Source organism: Anabrus simplex, chromosome 2 (assembly GCF_040414725.1).
Source record: "Anabrus simplex isolate iqAnaSimp1 chromosome 2, ASM4041472v1, whole genome shotgun sequence".
In the NCBI taxonomy this organism is placed as follows: domain Eukaryota; kingdom Metazoa; phylum Arthropoda; class Insecta; order Orthoptera; family Tettigoniidae; genus Anabrus; species Anabrus simplex.
Genome location: NC_090266.1, coordinates 1,224,140,929 through 1,224,164,083, shown reverse-complemented (window position 1 = coordinate 1,224,164,083; position 23,155 = coordinate 1,224,140,929). Strand labels below are relative to the sequence as shown.

The 23,155-nt window shown below is 38.3% G+C and overlaps 1 protein-coding gene across 1 annotated transcript in view; it reads right to left on the bottom strand.

Annotated features, from left to right (window-relative positions):
• Window positions 1-23,155, bottom strand: part of Ptpmeg (protein tyrosine phosphatase Meg) — a 502,744-nt gene that overhangs the window by 340,464 nt on the left and 139,125 nt on the right. The window contains exon 8 of the mRNA XM_067142262.2: window positions 4,505-4,592. Coding sequence (XP_066998363.2) covers window positions 4,505-4,592 — 88 coding nt within the window. The remainder of the gene's footprint in view (window positions 1-4,504; window positions 4,593-23,155) is intronic.

Genomic DNA, 23,155 nt, shown 5'->3' with positions numbered 1-23,155 from the left:
ATTATTTTCAGGTACATTGTTCCTCTTAAAGGCTATTTGAATATAAATTAAATTAAAATGATGTTAAATTATTATTATACTAGACGTAAAGCAGCTTCAAACGTTCCCCCTCCAGGGTCACGGTAGAATTGGAGTCTAACAACAGTAAGAAATTGAGATGAAGCTCCCTTCTCAAAAAGTGACGGGCAACCAGCTTCAAAGTTCAGCATTAGACTCAATTTAGGGCACATTAAGCAAGCTCAAAATAAATAACAGCCTACCTGGAAGGAGTGAAAGAAATGAACATTCAACAATAATTAGAACTGTGTCAAGAAGCCAATCATTTTTTTAAAAACCTTTTAATTGGAAGACAAACAGATATTTTTAGTGTAACAGAGTTGAACCTTTTAACAACTATTCCAATGAATATATATAGTTTTTAAGCAGGCTAACTATGTATTCATCCTGTCTCATTTCATCACCCATTAACCCCCACATTGTTTTAACATGTACTGTTTATAATTAATAATTTGCTAAAAAGCAAATAAAAAGTATCAAAAAGGTGGAAGATTTTCAATTATTGCAAGTCTCTGTGATTAGAATTTGATACGGAAAATGAAGCTGATTACTTGCAATTCCTCGTATCTTCCCGATAAGTCGTCCAATGAGACAACGTTCTTACAATGACAAGTAAAATCTGACGTTCTCTTTTTTTTTTTTTTGCTATTTGTTTAATGTCGCACTAACACATCAAAAGTTTTCGGCGACGGAAGGGTGGGAGATTGGGAAGGTAGCGGCCTTGGCCTTCATTAAGGTACAGAAACCATCTTCAGGGTTGCCAACAGTGGGATTCAAACCCACTATCTCCCGAATTCAAGCTCACAGCTGCGTGACCCTAATCGCACGGCCACTTGCTCGGTAATCTGACGTTCTTATAGTCATTAATGGTAACTGTATATTTACTTTAAGCTTATATGGTAATAATTGATTTTTTACACCTACATATAACAAAACGCCCACTACAGAAATCATCCAATCTGTGGAATATAGTAGTGTGCATTCAGAATTGTTTTTCAGAGTGTGACAAAAAAGAAACCCCATTTTCTGAAGATGAAAGAAATTTGGGATTGGAATTATATCGTAAGTAGATCAATATATATATATATATATATATAGAACATATATTAACTTTTCAGAGAAAAACAAGCGTTCACAGGAATTGTGTTCTTGTCTCCATTTTACAGGTCTCATTGCCAACAAGGGTTTGACAGTCGAACTGGACGGCACATTGCATATGTCCGATAATGACTGTTTACAAGGAAGAGAATATTGAAACAATGATATTTCAACCCATCTCTGAAAATGATGCTTCTAACCTTGCATCTACAACAACGGCTGAACGATGCCTAATTCCAGTAACTTACAGAAGGAGGTCGTCGAATATTGGTGAAACAAAGGTGGAAAACAGAGAAGCTTCGCATCTGTGAAACATAGGTTTCGTAAAGTGCCTGGAAAAGCTTTACAGGTGGGAGCAACAATTAGAAAACGGTGGCACAACGGGAGAAAAAATACATTTTTTACGAAGAAGACTTATCATAAGTTCAAAGAAAGTAGACAACGAAACAAAATTGTTAACGATATAAATATTTTAAAAAATGGCTTTAAAGTACGTTTGTCTAGTTAGCTATGACACGTTTTTAGCGTCTAATTTCTGGGTATTGTGTTTTAAAAAGAAATTAAAAACTGGATCAAGAAATATTTGCAAATTCATGTCTAAAAATACCAGTTTCAACAAGAAGATACTAATTGTAACGTGACACTGTTTGTGGAAGAAGTGTCGCAATTAATAGTGTCACAATTAATAGAAAGTCACGGCCCAGAGTGTGTGTATAATACTGATCAGTCTAGTTTTCATGAAGAGTTCCATTCTGGCAGGATCCATAATGAACGAGGAGAAAAAGTCACATTAGCAGAAGCACAATCTATGAATTCGCTAACTCATAGCTACACAGTACAGCCAATAATTTCGGCAGATGGACAACTCGTGCCAAAGTTGCTAGTGGTGTTGAAAGAAAAAAATGACAAATTTGGTCCCAATATAGAAAAACACCATTTTACCGCACCAAATTTGCACACATTGCCTTCAAATTCTGGAAAACTGACCAAAGAAATTGTGCAGAAATGGTTACAGGATGTTTATTGTGAGCTAATACCAGAGTACAGTGCTTTAGTTCTGGATTCGTGGACCGGACAGAAAGGAGGAATTATTTTAAATGCTAAAGTTGGGAGTAAGAAAAGTATTAATTTTCAAACAATTCTGAGAGGAGCCACTGGACATATCCAGTCGTTAAGATGTTTTGGGCTTCCTCATTTGGAAGCAATTTATTAGTCTTTTGTACGATTTAATTTTGTTAAACTCGTTAGACATCAATGTACATTTAAGGAACAACCTTTTAAAAGTGCAATGTTTGACGCACAACCAGTTCTCCTCTCCGCGTTTTCGTAGCATGTGGCAGTACAGTTGGTACAAATGTGGCTATGTTAACAAGAAACCTTCACAATCTGTTAAGCCAGTCGATTATTGTTTCAAAGAAGAACCCTCCGATAGTCAATGTAATACTTGTGAAAGCGACAGTCCTGTAAAATGTGCATGGTGGACACAGTATCTGTGCCTTGCCCACTTTCATGTACACAATCACTATTGCACTAATTACAACGAGTAAAAGGAACTCGGGCGTGAATATTTTCAAACCTTATTGGCATCGTTGTTTAAACATCGTCCTTGCAGACAATCATTTCATGTGCTGTTTTCATATTTACGTTTTGCACATCTGAACGGGAAGTTACGGAGAACGTGCTAACTATACGCTGCCTATCTGCTGGCGCGACTCGACGCAGCCTGGTTGGCTCACGTCCGTTGCTTCGCTCCTCCCTACCTCTCCGCCACACCCCAATACACCCGCAGCACTTTTAATTTTACGACTGTTTATTTGTTCAATGTTGGCGTTCAAACTTGCGCTGGGCACATGCAGTTTACACCTTAGCATTATACTGCCTCCCACAAATACTCCTACCCAATTTCAACCGGATTTGAGTGTAACACGTGTATGTGTTCCCTTGTGAGACAATTCGCATTCACAGGTAAACAAGCCTAGTACAACACGTGTGCACACTACTCAATGTAAACAAAACACAGCTGACAGGCTGTGGGTAACCATGGCGATACATGGCTACATATATCTCGTATTATTTCCAAGGAGATAAAAGAATGACTTCTTTTGTGCACAAAAATTTGCTATAGAAACATCAGGGAAATCGACTCTCAATCAGGTCAAAGAACTTCAATAAATAACTTCTTAAATAGAATGAAACAATGTTGAGATGACCTCGACGTTGGACCAGTTACAATAAACCATGATGTCGAGGTCACCTCGACGTTGGACCGGAAAAGGTTAATGCTTCAGATGGTATCTGGTCACAGCTCATCGTTTTCTTTTAGGTCCTGGATTGCCTTCTCCACTTCCCAATTTTCTATCCTTGGTCCTCTGGATCCTTCGTCACAATCCTGCTCATCCTCCAGTATCATTGTTCCATGATCAGCTTGATGATTTTATAGATCTTTTATATATTACGCCCACACCTCCTTACTTTTCTTCTAAACTTATTGTCATCTTTCCGTGTTTCCTTGTTTGCTTATCTTCCTTGGATTTCTCCTCATCAAGTTCTTTGCTATTCGACAGCATCTCTTCTATTTTTCCCTCCCTTTCCAACTTTTCTATTTCTTCACATTGGTTTTTCATCCATTCTTCCCTGGCCTTGTCAGTTGAGAAAGAGATTGGTAAGGCAGCCACAGCTCCAGCAGACATTCTGCAAACTACTTGGTTAAAATATTGTCAAGTTAAATTACTGTGGTCTTCTTTCATTATCTGTCAGAATATTGCAACGTGGAAGCATAAAAAAGAATGAAAGGGGAAATGATAAAACAGTTTATGATGGCCACAATTGTTTGTATGTATAATGTACTGTAATGCCGATACTGATTTTTAGATTTCAAAAATAAAAAATTATGATTAAGTACCAAACACTTGAAATTTATTAACCATTTTTTTTCAGGAAATTATAAACTGAAATTTATACATTTGATGTATATCAGGACTTCAGACAAGTCTCAAGAAAAGTCAAATTATTCACACATAATTACAAAATCTTAATGCATAATGTATAAATCTAATATCTGAAAGCTCAAGATCAGTTCACTTCCAGAAATAGTGAGCAATTTAATTCCGTATTGCCTTTTCAGGACATACTAAATTTGTAAACCAGCTTTAGATTTCTTAAGAAGTATATACTCCTGCAGCATCTCTTTTACCACCTATAGTAATGTGATGTACCACACTGCCAATTTACAGAACAACAGAGAATATTTATTTGGTACTTGTTTCCTGTAAGAATATTGGTCTAGAAGTTTCTGCATTAATTATTTAGGCTAGAGTAGTCAGTGAGGATATTGATTATTCATGCTTACCCTTGCCCGATGGAGATCCACACCATACATGTCCATTCGCTTGGCATGATCGAGGAAGTTGAACTCAGCATCTGCAGGAGTCTGTCCCCTGGACACAGCCATTTTGAAAATAGTATTTTCCCACATTCTTATTTGAAGTACATCAGAATTTTAAAAAATGTAAGGTCTAATTTTTGCTAAAGCCAAGAAAAAATCTTAACCAAAAGAATGAAAGTGAAATGCCTTCAGCCAGAGAAAAGGAATTCATAAACAGTACCCTTAACAACAGACTACACAATGTCTTTGTCTGCAAATGAAAAGAAACGTCTGTTAAACCTCCAATGTACCAGCACAGCCCATAATACATAGATGGGGCTGTGAATAACGCCAATATGATTAAGTATGATCATCAAACAACAGTGTTCGAAATCTCATCACGAAGTCTGTAGCAACAAAACATTAGGAGTCACCCATTAAAGAGTTCCTATTAAAATTAATCTTTGATAAACAATGCTTTTCTATTATTTTCTGCATAACTTTCCCTCAAATGTAATAACACAGTTCTATAAAATAAAATTGCCTTACATTAATATAGTTCTTTCTAGATCAGTTTTTCATGCGGATAACAGAAATCATTTCAGTTTCCTTGAAACGCATACAGTTCAAATTGTATAATTTTAAAAATTCATGTTTTGATGAAAAGTCACCCTTTTTTCTGAACACTCAGAGACTATGCTCAGTAGCATTTAACTGTATTCTGCAAAAAAATATGTTACATAGGGAGGAGGGTTAAAGGTCATCAAAATGCATTCTTTCCACATATTCTAGAATAAAGTCATTATTTAATACTTGGAAGCATTTTAGGTCTTCTTTTTTATTTTTCATACTTTTATTTGTCATGTTTTATCAGATATGGTTAAAGAAGGGAAAGAAGAGATTGCAGAAAGATGGCGCGAACATATCTAACAGTTGTATCAAGCGAAAGGTTATGGAACAAGAAGAGGCCGTTAATAGCGATGAAATGGGAGACCCAATTTTTAAGTCAGAATTTGGCAGAGCTTCGAGAGACCTAAACAGGAACAAGGCACCTGGAATTGATGACCTCCCCTCACAATTACTGACTGTTTTAAGAGAAACTATCATGGAGAGACAATTCCATTTAGTGTGTAAGGTGTATCATATAGAAGTGCCATTTTTTTTTTTTTTGCTAGGGGCTTTACGTCGCACCGACACAGATAGGTCTTATGGCGACGATGGGATCGGAAAGGCCTAGGAGTTGGAAGGAAGCGGCCGTGGCCTTAATTAAGGTACAGCCCCAGCATTTGGCTGGTGTGAAAATGGAAAACCACGGAAAACCATTTTCAGGGCTGCCGATAGTGGGATTCGAACCTACTATCTCCCGGATGCAAGCTCACAGCCGCGCGCCTCTACGCGCACGGCCAACTCGCCCGGTAGTGCCATTTTTCACCATTAGTTTATTGTCTCACACTTGCGAAATGATTACATCTATTCTTCATAAAAGAATGGAAAGATAAGTTGGAAGCTGAGTTTGGAGAAGATCAGTTTGTCTTGAGAAGAAATGTAGGAACACGGGAAGCCCACTTGCATGGTGTGCGTGGATCTAGGCATTCAGTAATGTTGATTGCACCAAGCCCTTTGACATTTTTGAAGGTGATCGGGATGAGATACTGGGAAAGAAGAATTATCTACATTCTGTACAAAATTCAGTCTGCAGTGAATACGAATCGAGGGCTCTGAAAACGAAGCAGCAATCCAGAAAGGAGGGAGGCAAGGCTGCAATTTGTCCCCTCTTCTTTTCAGTGTTTATATAGGACAGGCTGTAAAGGAAATCACAGAAGAATCTGGAACGAGAATCACAAGGAGAGGAAATCAAAAGTCTCAGATTTGCCAGTGATATTGTTATTTTATCTGAGTCTGCAGATCTGGAGAAATTGCTCAATAACATGGACACAATCTTGGAAAAGAAATCCAAGATGAAAATATATTAGTCCAAAACAGAAGTAGTGGAGTGCAGTCAAATGAAGTCAGGTGATACAGAAAATATTAAATAAGGAAATGAAGTTTTGAAGGACATAGATGAATATTGTTACTTGGGAAGTAAAATAACTAATGATGGCAGAAGAAAGAGGACATAAAATGCAGAATAGCACAAGCAAGAGAGACTTTTCTTAACAAAATAAATTTGTTCTTGTTGAACACTGACAAAGGAATTAGAAAGATGTTTTCAAAGACTTTTGTCTTGAGTGTGGCACTGTATGGGAGTGAAACACGAACGATAACTAGCTCAGAAAAAAAGAGAATAGAAGATTCTGAAATGTGGTGCAACAGAAGATTTCTGATGCTGAGATGGGAAGATTGAATCATGAAAGAATTGGTGAGAGGAGACCTATTTGACTAAAAGTGACCACTAGAAGGGATAGAATGATAGGACACATTTTGAGAAGTGTAGATAGTAAGAAGAGTAGGGGTAGAGATGTACGATGTAGTAGTAATGTAGAAATGAAAAGGTTAGCACAGGATAGAGTGGCATTGAACCAATATATGGAATTATGACCCAAACAACAACATGGTTTAATTATCATTTTAAAGTAATTTGTGTTTCTAAGCTATAAAGCACATTCTTAGATGAATCTATATCCTGTAGTTTTAAACATTCTTGACCTTGATGCACATTTGTCGCCGATTATTTCATGTGCATGTGCGGATAGCATCAGCATCAGGAAAGAACCGCGTCTAATACCCTCAGTGCCATTTGGTTTGTAAAAATTCTGCCTTATTAGAAAAGACGACAGCTCTGACGCAGCTGTATCATTCACTCAGTTAGCCGTAAACTATAGGAATTTTTAAGGGGTATGGGTATGTGGGGCTTTTTTTAATAGGTGTTAGTTGTGCAGTGCAAGTGAAATGCCAAAACAAAACAAAAGAAAACAAAAAACAGTGAAACACAAGCCATTTAAAACAGTATGTGTGACAATTTGGTGACCACATACTCTCCAATGATGGAACTGTATTGTTCTGTAAAGCGTGCAATACTAAAGCCACTGCAGATGTGAAAAGAAGAAAAAAAAGAAAAAGGAAGCGCCCCAATACTGTTAAAAGAAACTGCTTGAACGTCAAGTAACAAGATATCTTCCTTCCATAAAGAATAATGTGAAGTGTTTGTTAGGGCAAATATTCTACTAGGAAAGGTAAGCAATCCTGAATTAAGTGATTTCCTTGAACGCCACAGTGGTCAAATCAACATTGCATTAAACATACATACATCATCACTATAGACCGTTATGCGTTCAATCTGCAAGCCTCTGTGAATTTACTAAACGTTGCCACAATCCTCTATTTGCAACTAGTGCTGTGGCCTCATTTAGTTCTGTACCTCTTATCTTTAAAACATTAGAAACTGAGTCTAACCATCGTCGTCTTGGTCTCCCTCTACTTCTCCTACCCTCCATAACAGAGTCCAGTATTCTCCTGAATAACCTATCCTCCTCCATTCGCCTCACATGCCCCCATCAGCGAAGCCGGTTTATGCGTACAGCTTCATCCATCGAGTTCGTTCCTAACTTAGCCTTTATCTCCTTGCGGCCAGTATCCAGTATTCGGGAGATAGTAGGTTCGAACCCTACTGTCGGCAGCCCTGAAAATGGTTTTCCGTGGTTTCCCATTTTCACACCAGGCAAATGCTGGGGATGTACCTTAATTAAGGCCATGGCCGCTTCTTTCCCACTCCTAGCCCTTTCCTGTCCCATCGTCGCCGTAAGACCTATCTGTGTCAGTGCGATGTAAAACAACTAGCCAAAAAAAAAACCTTTATCTCCTCATTCTGAATACCCTCTGCCATTGTTCTCACCTGTTTGTACTAGCAACCATTCTTGCTACATTCATGTCTGTTGCATCTAACTTATGAATAACATAACCTGAATCCCCCCCAGCTTTCACTCCTGTAAAGCAAAGTTGGTGTGAAAACACACCGATGTAAAGACAGTTTCGTCTGGGAGCTGACTTCCTTCTTACAGAATACTGTTGATTGCAACTGCAAGCTCAATGCATTAGCTTTACTACACCTTGATTCTATCTCACTTACTATATTACCATCCTGAGAGAACACACAACCTAAATACTTGAAATTATCGACCTGTTCCAGCTTTGCATCACCAATCTGACATTCAATTCTGTTGGATTTCTTACCTACTGACATCAATTTAGTCTTCAAAAGGCTAATTTTCATACCATACTCACTGCACCTATTTTTAACATACATACATACATACATACATACATACATACATACATACATACATACATACATACATACATACATTATAATTATAGACCGTTATGCCTTTCAGTGTTCAGTCTGCAAGCCTCTGAGAATTTACTAAACGTCGCCACAATCCTCGATTTGCAACTAGTGTTGTGGCCTCATTTAGTTCTATGCCTCTTATCTTTAAATCGTTAGAAACCGAGTCTAACCATCGTCGTCTTGGTCTCCCTCTACTTCTCTTACCCTCCATAACAGAGTCCATTATTCTCCTAGGTAACCTATCCTCCTCCTATTTTTAAGTTCCAAGATATTTGACTGCAGACTTTCGGCACAATCTGCCATTAAGACCAAGTCATCAGCTTAGGCCAGACTGCTTACTACATTTCCACCCTCTGTGCCACTTTATACCTATCAGCAAATGAACCAAGTAAACTATGAACAACAAAGGTGAAAAATTACAGCCTTGTCTAACCCCTGAAAATACCCTGAACCAAGAACTCATTCTACCATCAATTCTCACTGCAGGCCAATTGTCAACATAAATTCCTTTCACTGATTTTAACAGTCTACACTTATCCCATAGTCCCCCAGTATGGTGAACATCTTTTCCCTCGGTACCCTGTCATATGCTTTCTCTTGATCTACGAAACATCAACACAACTGTCTATTCCTTTCATAGCATTTTTCAATTACTTGGCACATACAGAAAAACTGATCCTGGCAGCCCCTCTGTGGTCTGAAACCACACTGGTTTTCATCTAACTTCCTCCCAAACACTGAATGCACCCTCCCTTCTAAGATGCCAGTTAATACCTTGCCTGATATACTAATCAATGTAATACCTTGATATTTGTTGAAATCCTTCCTGTTCCCTTTTCTATAGATAGGTGCAATTTCTGCTTTTGTCCAGTCCGAAGTTACCTTACCATCAGTTCATGCTAATTTTATTACTCTATGAAGCCATTTCATCCCTGCCTTTCCCCTATACTTCACCATTTCAGGTCTGATTTCATCTATTCCTGCCGCTTTATGACAATGGAATTTATGCACCATCTTTTACACTTCCTCAATCGTAATCTCACCAATATTATTTTCCTCCTCCCTATGAGCTCGGTTGTTTGCGACACCACCAGGAGGATTTCCTTTTACGCTGAGTAGAATTTTAAAATATTCCCTCCACCTGTCCAGTGATTCCCAGGGATCTATTATGAGTTCACCTGAATTACTCAAAACACTGTTCATTTCCTTTTTCTCTCCCTTCCTAAGATTCTTTATTACTGTCCAGGAAGGTTTTCCTGCTGCTGGACCTACCTTTCCAGGTTATTACCAAAATCTTCCCATGACTTCTTTTTGGATTCAACAACTATTTGTTTCACTCTGTTTCTTTCATCTACATACAATTCCCTGTCTGCCTCGGCCCTTGTTTGGAGCCATTTCTGATAACCCTTCTTTTTACGTTTACAAGCTGCCCTCACTTTATCATTCCATCAAGATGTTCGCTCTTTTCCATCTTTACACACAGTTGTTCCTAGGCAATCTCTTGCTGTTTCTACTACAGCATCCCTGTATGCCACCCATTCACTTTCTATATCCTGAACCTGCTTACTGTCTACTGTTCGAAATTTCTCACTAATCATATCCATGTACTTCCGTCTAATTTCCTCGTCCTGGAGATTTTCTACCCTTATTCGTTTGCAGACAGATTTCACTTTCTCTACCCCAGGCCTAGAGATACTTAGTTCACTACAGATCAGATAGTGGTCCGCATCATCGAAAAATCCTTGGAAAACTCGTACATTCCTAACAGATTTTCTGAATTCAAAGTCGGTTAAGATATAGTCTATTATGGATCTGGTACCCCTAGCCTCCCACGTGTAGCGGTGAATAGCCTTATGCTTGAAGAATGTATTCGTAACAGCTAAACCTATACTAGCACAGAAGTCCAGCAAACTCTTCCCATTCCCATTAGCTTCCATATCTTCCCCACATTTACCAATCACCCTTTCGTATCCTTCAGTTCTATTCCCAACTCTCGCATTGAAATCGCCCATTAGCACTATCCTATCCTTGCTGTTGACCCTGACCACGATGTCACTCAATGCTTCATAAAACTTGTCAACTTCATCCTCATCTGCACCCTCACATGGTGAATACACGGACACAATTCTTGTCCTAATTCCTCCCACTGCCAAATCTACCCACATCATTTGCTCATTTACGTGCCTAACAGAAACTATGTTGCATGCAATGGTATTCCTGATGAACAGCCATACTCCACACTCTGCCGTTCCCTTTTTAACACCCGTCAAGTAAACTTTATAATTTCCTCGTTATCTCCCCTTACCAGAGTATCATTTACTCCTAGCACATCCATGTGCATCCTCTTTGGTGATTCAGTCAGTTCTACTTACTTTCTTCCATAAGCCCCATTAATATTGATGGCTTCCCGTCGAATTCCATTTCGTTCGCCAAGTTGTTTCCAAGGAATCCCTCGCCTGTCAAATGGGAGTGGGACTCCGTTACTCCCATAGGTCCGAGGCTTGCTTAAAGTGTTCTGAGCTCGGTAAATTCATGAAGCGGGATGCTACCCTACTTGCACATAGTCCAAGTGAGGATCTCTCCTCTAGAGTGTTATGGACCACCGGTGAATTGTATAGTCCTAGCCGCCTGAGCACAAGGAGGGCCACGACTCAGAATATGTCCGAGATGCCCACTCCCATTCCATAGCAACTGGTATCCCGACTCTCAGGACCACTTACTAGGCCACTCAGCCGTTGCCCGTGGTTCACGAACTAGGACGTAACTACAGTAACCCACACCATGAACCACTGCATAAAAACAAACTATTAAAAATGTTGTTATAAATTTCATTGTGATCTATACTGACAATTACCAGTTAGAAAATAAAATGTTAATTATGGTCAAGGTAATCATTCCTTGTATTATAATTGGTCAGTATATGTTTTGGCTTGTTTCAAACCGTTATCAGCTGACAAACAATGGTAAAGGATAATCATTCCCTTATAACGCAAAAACTTGTGTCCTTCACATCCAACAAAACAAAGTGTTTCAAATAGGATCTTCTCTTCATTAAGAAGTACTCATTTTTAAGAATTTCCTCAGATGTGCAGTGTTTTAATATGTTTTTAGCCTCGTTTCATGAACAACACACATTCTTTAACTTCAAACCACACGAAAAATCACATCTCTCTTTATGTTAATTGATCCAAGGACTGCTTATAATACTACCGAGTGTGACGTAAAACCACTAGAAAAAAAATACAATCAAGGATTGTAGTCTATTTTAAATGAATTCCTAAGAAGAGTCGCTATTGGCTTTACGTCACAGCGACACAGATAGGTCTTATGGTGACGATGGGACAGGAAAGGCCTAGGAATAGGAAGGAAAGGCGACGATGGGACAGGAAAGGCCTAGGAATAGGAAGGAAGCGGCCATGGCCTTAATTAAGGTACAACCCCAGCATTTGCCTGGTGTGAAAATGGGAAACCACGGAAAACCATCTTCAGGGCTACCGACAGTGGGGTTCGAACCCACTATCTCCCGGATGCAAGCTCACAGCTGCGTGCTCCTAACCGCACGGCCAACTCGCTCGCTAATCTAGTCTAAGAAGAGTCAATTATCTCTAGTTTAAGAAGAGTCAATTATCTTATGTATGTAGATTGATTTTAACAAGACATTCCACGGTTTTCAAGGGACATTCATTTTAAGTCATCCTCATGAAGATTCGTATAATTTTAATGTAAATTTTATGTATGCCTTTTAGTTTATAAGAGAATGATAAATCCTTACCACCGTTTGTCAGGTGAATATGTAATGACCAATTGTAACTCACCACAAGTACTGATAACTGTCAATACGGATCACACTGAAATTTGTAACAATTAATAATGCCAAACAGGCTAAAAGTAAACCACACCTTCATTTGGAACTAAGATGCCAAATTGTGCTCATTGGTAAAGACATAAATTTCTTAAAGTAATGTTTTTCACAAAATTTAGTGCCAAATATTTTAAAATTCATCAGAAAACACAACAAAACATTTCTCCTAAAGAAAACTCAAAATATTATAGACAGAATATTGTTAAATGTAAAAAGTTCTTACTCAAGGAGAAGACTTCTCTGAACAATAAACTCTACAATGCACACTTAGAAGCTCCTCTCCATTTGACCCCATTGGAATGGGAATCTTTTCAATGTTTCACAGGAAAGAAACTATCCATCTTATCTTGAGAAAACAGGAGACATTTGATCATAAGCTAAACAAACAAACAAACTAGACAAACTACATAATAAACCAAACTCAACCCAAGCCCCTCACAGTCAAGAACATAAATTGCACCTTTCAACTATTAATTTAATGACACCAAGTCTGGCAACAGTGAATTACAAATTTTTAACAAGGGCCCCAAGCACACAAAATTAACACAATTTGATGAACATGATAGCTGAATCAGAGATAGCTTTGAACAAATTTCCCCTCAAAAAACACGAATACGTGAAGCACATGATCAAAAAGAAATTAACCAACATCATTAATGCACCAACACCTAAAAAATATATGTATCTCCTAGTAATAAAGAGACCCAAAAAACTATTGTTAGACGTAAAAAGAAAATCAAGGAATACAACCTCATAGTAACCAAGGCAGACAAGGGGAACACCACTGTCATTCTAAACAACACAGATTACATTGAAAAAATGAAAAGTTTACCTTGACAATTAAGTTTCCATCAAAAAAGACCCCGTCAAAAGAATCCAACACAACTTAAAACAGATCCTCAAGAACATTACTTGCTAATTAAATGACCAAGAAGTGACAAAAAAATCAAACATTAATCCTACAATTCCAACCTCAAAAGTTTTACTGAAAATTAACAAGATGGACATGCCTATGAGACCCATCATGAACATCAGAAACAGCCCAACATATAAAGTTTCAGAGTTTATCAATAAATTTCTAAAAAGACATTACCATTTTCAATCTAAAACATTAATCGAGAATAAAACAGACTTTCAATCAAAAACATTAATCAAGAACAAAACAGAATTATGGAACAGGACCAAATAAAGTAAGATTTCAAAACATCACACCCTTTACTCATTTGACATTGTCAACATGTACAGAAGCATTACCGTCAATAACGCTGTCAGTTTAGTCAAGGACAACTTGGTGAAGCACACCACATTAAGCAAAATAGAAATAAAAGAATTTTTGACCATCTTAAAATTCATTTTAAACAATAACTACTTCACATTCAACAACATCTATCAGGAATTCCCATGGGTTCACCACCTTCTGGAATTTTAGCCCAAATATACGTAGATTTCTTGGAGGACACCAAAATAATAAACATTACTCTTTCGACAAGATATGTAGATGAAGTTTTGCCATGACCGATGAATGAATCACTAATGCGAACACAAATTTAGAACAACTCAAAAACTTAGATCCACACCTAAAGTTCACAGTCAAATCAGAAAACCAAATATCTAAAAATATCTTGGATCTCAATTCACAGACAAGACAATAATCTTGCTTTAAACATGTACAGAAAATTCACACAATCAATCATCACCATCAGAGAACATTCCACACATCCACGTTCACACAAAAGAGCAGCCTTCTATAGCATGATTCGCGGGGCGTTCCAACATTACGTTATCAAAGAAAATTTTCAACAGAGAAATTGAAACAATTCACCCAAGATATTTTACCAAACAAAATCATAAATAAAATAGGCTTAAATCTAAACCAAACTCAACTCTAGTGAGTGATACCAAACCCACCTCCTCACCTTTACTAATAACATTTACCAATTAACTAATGTTTTTAGAAAACACATCAAATGTTTTCTAAAGCTCCACCAATAACAATACCAATTTATTCCATGATTCTCACACACTCAATAGTATGAAGAAATTATTAAATTTGGGGGTCTACAGGCTAAATTGCAATGAATGCCCTGCAAGTTATGTGGGTCAAACAGAGAGAAATTTTAATACCCGTTATGCTGAGTATTCAAAGGCAATTAGATACAACAAATTTTCTGCGATGGACCAGCGTATGATAGATTTTGATTATGAATTCACTAGAACAGAACAGGACCTGGAAGTTCTACATATTTCACAAAAGGTCACCTTCCTCAACATATTGGAGAACATATACATTCACATGTATCAATATCACAAGCCATCTCAAATTTGAATGAAATACTAAACATCATCATCCCAGTAATTTCTGGTAAGTACTTCAAGAACTTCACAAGTCAGCCCCAATCATGATGAAAACCACTCAACACCTTCCTTCACCCCCTCACATTCCAATAATGGTAATTCAAAACCTGAAAACAGTAGCACTCCAACTGTCACACATCCACAAGCTGTGGATGACTCCTAGTCCAGCAAGGCCAACTTCTGAGCGAGTCTTCAATCTATATTTTAAAGTAAATTTCTCTAGCATTTATGTTTATTCTCATTCTCAGATCTTTTCCATCCTTTGCATCTTTCAGACGTTCATCTGCTTTCCAAACTCATCCGTTAGAACAATTTGGGCCATATTGACAGAACATCAGTCAATAACATCAGTTTGTTCCAAGAACATATATCATCCAAATCAAGAATCTGTTTTGTCAAATCAATGACATCTTGAACACATCGTAGTTAATATCTACATTTCTTAACTTCTCAATTTAGAAATGTTCACTTCTATTCAAAGGATTCAATCAAACCAATGTATATGTTCTGTTTCAAAAAGGATGTTCTCTTCATCAAGAAGCACTCATTTTGAAGAATTTCCTAATATGTGCAGTGATTTAACACATTCACTCCCATAGACGCCTTAAGGCATTAAAGAGCAGCCTATGTGCAGGACCATATCTGAGTTAAGGCGTTTAAGGTAACGCGATGTAAACGTCGTTTTGAATTTAGCGCTAAATTCGTACAAAGTCGTAGTTCATGTTGAAAACTGTAGATGGCATATAAAGAAACAGTCCCTCACCCTGACTACCTGATCAGAGGGTACATTCAATGCTTTCTTTCCTTTTTTTGAGTAAACACGGGCCTAATCTAGTCGTGGTATTTTTGTGAAGGTGTGTAGTGAAGTGAGTTATTGTGTCGCGATAACATGACGAGTTACAAACACAGTGAACAAAGTGAGGAAATTGAAGACATACTACTGAACGATTATTCCAGTGATGAACTCATCCCTGATTTCAGCGATTGCGAAAGCAATTCCGATGATGATATACCAGACTCTGGGCAAAGTGAAATTCAGCAGTTTCAAATAACCGATACACATCCATTTTATTGCTCGCCTGCAATCAAGTTCACTGGCCAGGTAGGATTAAATGTTGACATCGAAAATAGCAACGAAATTATGTCTTTCGTCAATTTATTTGTACATGACGATTTCCTTGAACATGCAGACCAACAGAAAAACCTTTACATGGCACAAGTTATTAGTGCAGCACCGTGTCCATTCACTAAATATTCTACTTTACAGACATGGAAACCAGTCGACGCAAATGAGATGAAAAAGGTTTCATGACTGATGTTTGTAACCGGAATAATTCAAAAACCAGATCTGAAAATGTACTGGACAGAGGACACTATTTTTGGCTCGCCAATTTTTTCGAAAACCATGGCACGAACCTGGTTCAAAAACATTTTGTCATTCTTGCACTTTAGCAACAAAATCATTATGAGGGGAATCCTGATGGGCTATACAACATTAGGCCGATTCTCGAAGGGCTCAGCGACCAGTTTTCAATTGTGTATACTCCAGATCGGTAAATCGCCCTTGATGAAGGAATGTTAGCTTGGAATGACTAAGTATGGTATTTTGGTGAGGATGGTGTATGAATCCCCTGCAGGGTACATATGTAAGTTGAAAATCTATGATGCAAGTGGCATGAACATCCGGGACACTATATTTAACTTATTAGATCCCTACCTTGGTCAGGGGTATACAGTGTACATGGACAATTTTTACAATAGTGTAGGCTTAGTGTAGGAGCTGACTGAACGAGAAACGGCTGTATGTGGGACAATAAGACAAAATAGGGGACTTTCTACAGAATTCAGTGTAAGGCAGAAGAAGATGAAAAGGGGAGAAATTACTTTTAATAGGGACAATGAAGTACTGCTATGTTCATGGAAGGACAAAAAAGTAATTACTAGGGCCTTATTTTTTGGTGAAATAAAACTGTTGATTTCGGTGTTAAAACTGACACTATTTCGGTAGGTATTTCGTGAAATAAATTGTTATACTGATCGATGTTTCCTGTCAAATCTTCCTTGTAGCAGCGTATGGGGGTAAATGTAACTAACTTTGTAATAAGGGGTTTTAAAGTAAACTCTTGTAATGTATCATTGTTATTAAATCTTAGAAAAACCAAATATGCAAATTGTTATAGAAATAAATATATAAATCACTGATACTTCGAAATGAAGTAGAAATAAATATATAAATCACTGATACTTCGAAATGAAGTTAGGTGATCTGCCCTGTGATATACATTTATACATAGCCTACATTTTCAGACGTTGAATTACTTGTCTCCAAAGTACAAACTAAGCATGGTATCAACATTATCAGGATGCAGAGTTGTGCGACAGTCAGAAAGCGGCTTTGTGTAAGCAGAGCAGCTCCTCTCGCTGACCACATTAGCTGTCGGAAACCATAATGCTTGCGAACACTTGGATGCAAATTCACTGTGGTCTTTTATAAAACCTCCTAAAACTTTGCTAACACTGTCTTCTTTCACTTCCTCCACCAGATGTGCTTTCATTGCATTTTGAAAAGTCATATAGCTCTGGAAGGTGTTCATGGATATACTCTTTTTCCCCTGTCGAGGATGAGTAGCTCGGATGGTTAAAGCGCTGGCTTTCTGACCCCAATTTGGCAGGTTCGATCCTGGCTCAGTCCGGTGGTATTTGAAAGAGTTCAAATACGTCAGCCTCGTGTCACTAGTTTACTGGCACGTAAAAGAATTCCTGAGGGACAACATTCCGGTATCTCAGCATCTCAGGAAAATGTAAAAGTGGTTAGTGGGACATGAAAACAATAACATTATTACTACTCAAACAGACGATTTATATACAATAGGCCTACCAATACTGTCATATTTTACAGTAAAGACAGTATTATTTATCTTTCCTTTTATATTCATTCTCTTCCTTATGCCAGGATTATCCTATTTTTCTATGTTGGCTTGCATGAATGTTTTTTTTTTTGTGTCTATTACAAATTGATCTCTATAATTTTTCAACACCTTTACGATCTGTAAAGTATCGCTGATTGTTATTTGCCGCTTTGAATTATGTTAATTTGCTTCATTCCGATTCTCTGCAGTGTATATTGCACGTTTCAACTTTACGAATATTACCGGTACACTATTGATACATCAGAATCTTTCTTGCAGCATCAAATACATAGAACCCCTCACTGAATTATTCTTCGGCCCTCGAAAAACCTGTTGTGACTTCAGTTTTCGGCATTTTTATACTTAAATGTTGGACATTTGCCGATAGATGTTCGTAAGTAACGAACTCTCATTGCGCACTGCTGTATCTAGGACCGGTCTTGTATCTTGTTACGACCACAACGCTATTTGCTGTAATCAATAACAGATATTGATTTTTATCGACTGCCTTAGAGATCACAGAACTAAATACACATACTTTCGATACACAGTGCGTACCGCTTTATGTGCATTTGTGTGGAGAATATACAGCGGTATCAAGCAAATGAGAAGGAAACTACGATAGTCAAGTTCTCAGAAGCATTAAAACTTTTATTGGAGAGCTCTTCCGGTGCCATTTTGCATTTTTCACATCAAGTGGTGTATATTTCGCGATTATTTGCGCAATTCGCACAATAAATCAAATTTCGCGAGTTCATTTTGCTAAAATACGGTATTTTTAGTACCTGGGAAGTCATATATAGACAAGAAAGAAGATATCAAAAAAACTCGTGCATATCGTTATTACCAAAAAATACGGCCCCTAGTAATTACCATGGTTTCAACTGTATATTCCGCAGAAATGGCTTAAGTACCAAACAGGTTTAGGAAAATAAAAATGAAACCTGTAAGCACTATTGATTATAATCAGTTTATGCACAGAGTGGATACAGCCGATCAGTATTTGGCAATGTATCCATTCATGCAAAAAAACAGTGAAGTGGCTGAAAAAAAAAACTTTTCCTCATTTTGCCGTGTACGTTTTTTAATGCATTCAGGCTTTTCCAAAAATTCAATAACTCAATAACTTTCCTAACATTCATGCAAACAATATGTAGAAACTCCTTACAAGACAGTGAACATGAAGAACCATCAGAAGCCGCAAATATTTCTGTGTCGTCTGTCCCATATCAGTCTTCAATAGGCTCATCAGCATCTATGTATAGTCCACCGGTGCAGCCCCCTAAGCAAACTCTGGCAAATGATCCACCATTTTGACTTGATGGGAATATAAAAGAGCACGTGCTTCATAAATTTCCAGGCATGAAATTGGACAATTTCCCAACTAGACGATGCAGAGTGTGTGCGAAAAGCAATGTCCGGTGTGAAGCCAGGTGGTTCTGTGGAAAATGTGGTGTGCTTCTCCATCCAGAAAAATGTCAAGCACGGTACTAGTAATCATCCTCAAGGTATGTTGAAATTTTCAATATTACAACTACAATTGTTTTCATACAGTAACATTTAATGAAAAATAGTGCACTATAGAGAGATGAGGGGATTTAAAAAGGCTGGGCATAAAATCTGACGCCCTTAAATTGCTGTTGATTACACGTCGGGTTGCGTCATGCCGTTCCCCTTCCCCTACCCACCTTTCACCTCCAGTGACTGGCAGCAGCTGACTGCCTACTTGACATGCACTTGATATGAGCTGTTGATTAATAAAAGGTTTAAATCACCCACTGAGGAGCTGGTAGTCAATGTGTTAATATGCTTTTAGCCCCATTCCATTAACAACACACATTCGTTAACTTCAAACCACGTGAAAATGCACACCACCCTTTGTGTTAATTGATCTAACGAGTCCTTAGAATACAAATGAGGATTCATGCACTTATCACCAAATTTTTGTGCAGTGTTTAAACATGACATTCTTTTTTTTTTTTTAAAGGAACATTAATTTTAAGGATTCCTAAGAAGGGTCAATTACTGTATGTATGTATTGAAAACGTGCAGTGTCCTGTGCATCTCATTAGCAGTATCTCATTAAAATCATTTCAGAAGTCGCGTTATGTGTAGCATGATGGGCAAAAGGAACGTCCCTGGGACTCGATCGGCGCGTGGCCAGAAATGGACCTGCAAAAAAGGACTCGGCAGACAGTAAAAAGGAGGAGGTGAAGCCAGTCCCCGCGGAAAAAGCACTCTCTTGCCAGACGGACGTGACACAACAAGCAGTCTAACATGCCCAGAGGTGGAGCTTAGTTATAGGGCTCCAAACTAATAGAAACAACTTCCCATTTTTACTCCATGTTTCACGAGGGCCAACGTTAAATTTTGGCACCTAAAATTATGGGGTATTCTGATCCAGACATAGGAAAAATATATAGGGCACATCAATGAATAGAGCTGTATTTTCTGTGTATTCCAGACTGACAATATGGAATACTCCATTCACGGGGTGAACTGAAGTCACCAGATGTCCAGCTATACTGTATGGTTAACACATGTTAGCACACAGCATCTATAAGCCGTGAGTTGCGTCCAAAGGTTAACTACATCCACAAAGGGACGCAGGTTACCTCAGGTGAAAGAGGAACTCTAGATCTAAGATATGCATCCTTTAAATGTTTTGAACTCCAGTTATTAATGGAGCCGATTTCCTTAATTAAGCATGACAGAGCCTCCAACTCCAAGTGCCGGCGAGCTGGAAATAAAAGGGAGGCAGGTGGCTGACCCTAGAGAGCCCCAGGACGAAGTTATTGTCCATCGCGATTGTAAATGTTATAACTTGGGAGTGCATCCTGTGAACTGTGAATTAGAAAACTTGAACAATAGCCAATCAAGCCTAGGCAAAAGCCTCATATTCTGTGCATAATTAAGTAGGCTGCTAGAAAAATTTGAATAAATAAATAGCGGGAGCTGGAAACAACAATGCCGGCATAAGGTACGACCCATTAGCAGTCAACTAGTGTCATAAATTTATGGCAGAAAGTTTGGTGGTAGAAATAGCGGCGAGCAGAACTATTCGGCGATTCTGAGCAAGGATTTTTCGAACCTATGAGTGCCTTGCTCGTAGTATCAATGTGGACTGCCCATGTCTAGTGTAACCCATTTACATAAGGGAAACTGCTGTGTTAAATTATGTGTGTGTGTGTCGTTGTAGCCAGAGAGGAACATGTAACGAGTGCTGGAGCAGTGACCTATCGGATTACATCAAGACTGGTAGCGGTTGCACGACTCCATTTAACATGAATTACTACAGGCGAAAGTGGAATGCTAATTCTTCTGCCTACAGCGCCAAGAGAATGAACAAGTACACTCCACCATGGGTTCCCTGTGGAAGGAAAGCGATAACCAAAATAGATGAGTAGATGTAGAGTTTGTACTTAGCATGCACTCAGTAACCAGGATCAGTGATTTAGGGATTTCTTCTTAATTACATAAACATTGTAAATAATGCATGCCCTAATAATGAATTTGATTTTTCTTTTGTCATGTTAACATTAAGTTAAGAGAGCTAAATTTTCTGGATTAAACCCCATTTTCTTTCTGGTTAGTATTCCGTGAGGACTATTTTCATTACTAATGATTTGTAATATGTTACTGTGTATGGGAGACAATGATAGGTTAGCATACGGAGTGTCCTAGGCGGGATGGAATCAGTAGTGAAGTAGTGAGCAGTGGATGAGCGTTACCATGTCCTAGAGTCACTATTATTGTCAAACTTGTCCCCCCCCCCCATGTAGTAGTACGAGGAAATAGGTAGACAGAGATTTCCACGTGTGTATCTCTCAGTCAGAAGGAGGCCGGTTTGAACCCCGGGGCAGTCGGCCTGCGCAAGCTTGTGTTAAGCTCGAGTTAACTTTTCGCTAGAGCAGAAAAAGGTTATGTCTATGTTTCTCTTTCAGGAATGGTCCTTTTGTACATATGATTTTTGTTCAGTGTATTATTTTTATTTCTTGAGCCCAAACAGGGCCAATGTTCATCGTTGTGAGTCTTGGTGTCAGGATAAGTGGGGAGTCCGGAGAATTTTGCTCGTTGTGTGTCTTATGTAAATATTTTGTGTGTACTCATGTAAAGACCCCGTTGTACATGCTAATAAGAAAGTGTGTTATGTAGGAGACAATCTACACTAGTGATAAAAGACGATGATCGACAGAAAAACGATGTTGAAGAAAGTCAAGATTATAGACTTCAATTAGAGTAATTTGTCCAAGGAAGTCTGTAGTGTAACTGATACCATCGAATGCCCCTCAGGCAAACTTATATTCGCCTATACTTTCTTTATTTGTGTGGAGATTTTTATTATAAGAGTGTTGTTTATTCTTATGTTGCAATTCAGTAATAAATTTATATTCGTTACCCCATTACATGATTCTTGTCATTTCTAGTAGTGCTAAGCCATATCCAGTGAATAGTTGGACCAAAAATCCTACTTTTGCATTAGATAAAACTTCTCGAACGTCACCACCCACATTGTGCTCGAGTGATGCTGAAGCTTACCCAGAAAGTAGGAGGAGGGCTGTTCGAAGCCCATGTCGTCGGTTTGGGTCGCTCATCGATATAGTCTCATCCACGGTTGTTCATCAGGTTATACAGGTTCATTATTATGCTTGGGTCTCCTAGTCAAGCCCAGTAAGAGTACAGTACGTACGTATGTACGTATGTATGTATGTATGTATGCACATTGATTTTAACATGACATTCCACTGTTTTCAAGGGACATTAATTTTAAGTCATCCTCATGAAGATTCATCATCATCCTTTCATGTATTAGTCCTATAGAAGAACCGTTATGGTCTATACAAAAGATTTGCATTTTCACGCCATCTCTTCCCGGGACGTCCCAGAGATCTCTACTCTACTCACCGGGACTGCTTTGGGGATCCTGCTTCTGTCCATCCTGTTCAGGTGTTCTAGCCAATTTCTCTGGTATTCATAGATGTATTCCAATACAGGTCTGCTTTAAAGATCATTCAGCACTTCTGTGTTTCTTTTGTGTTCCCACTTAGTGACTACCACTGTTCGCAGCATGTATTTCACTTCAGCTGCAGTTATTCATCTCTCATCGCAATTCCTCAAGGTCCATGCTTCACTTCCATAGCAAAGTACCAACAACGACTGGCTGAAGTAACCCAGTCAACTCATGAAGATTCACATATTTTTAATGTACATTTTATGTATGTCTA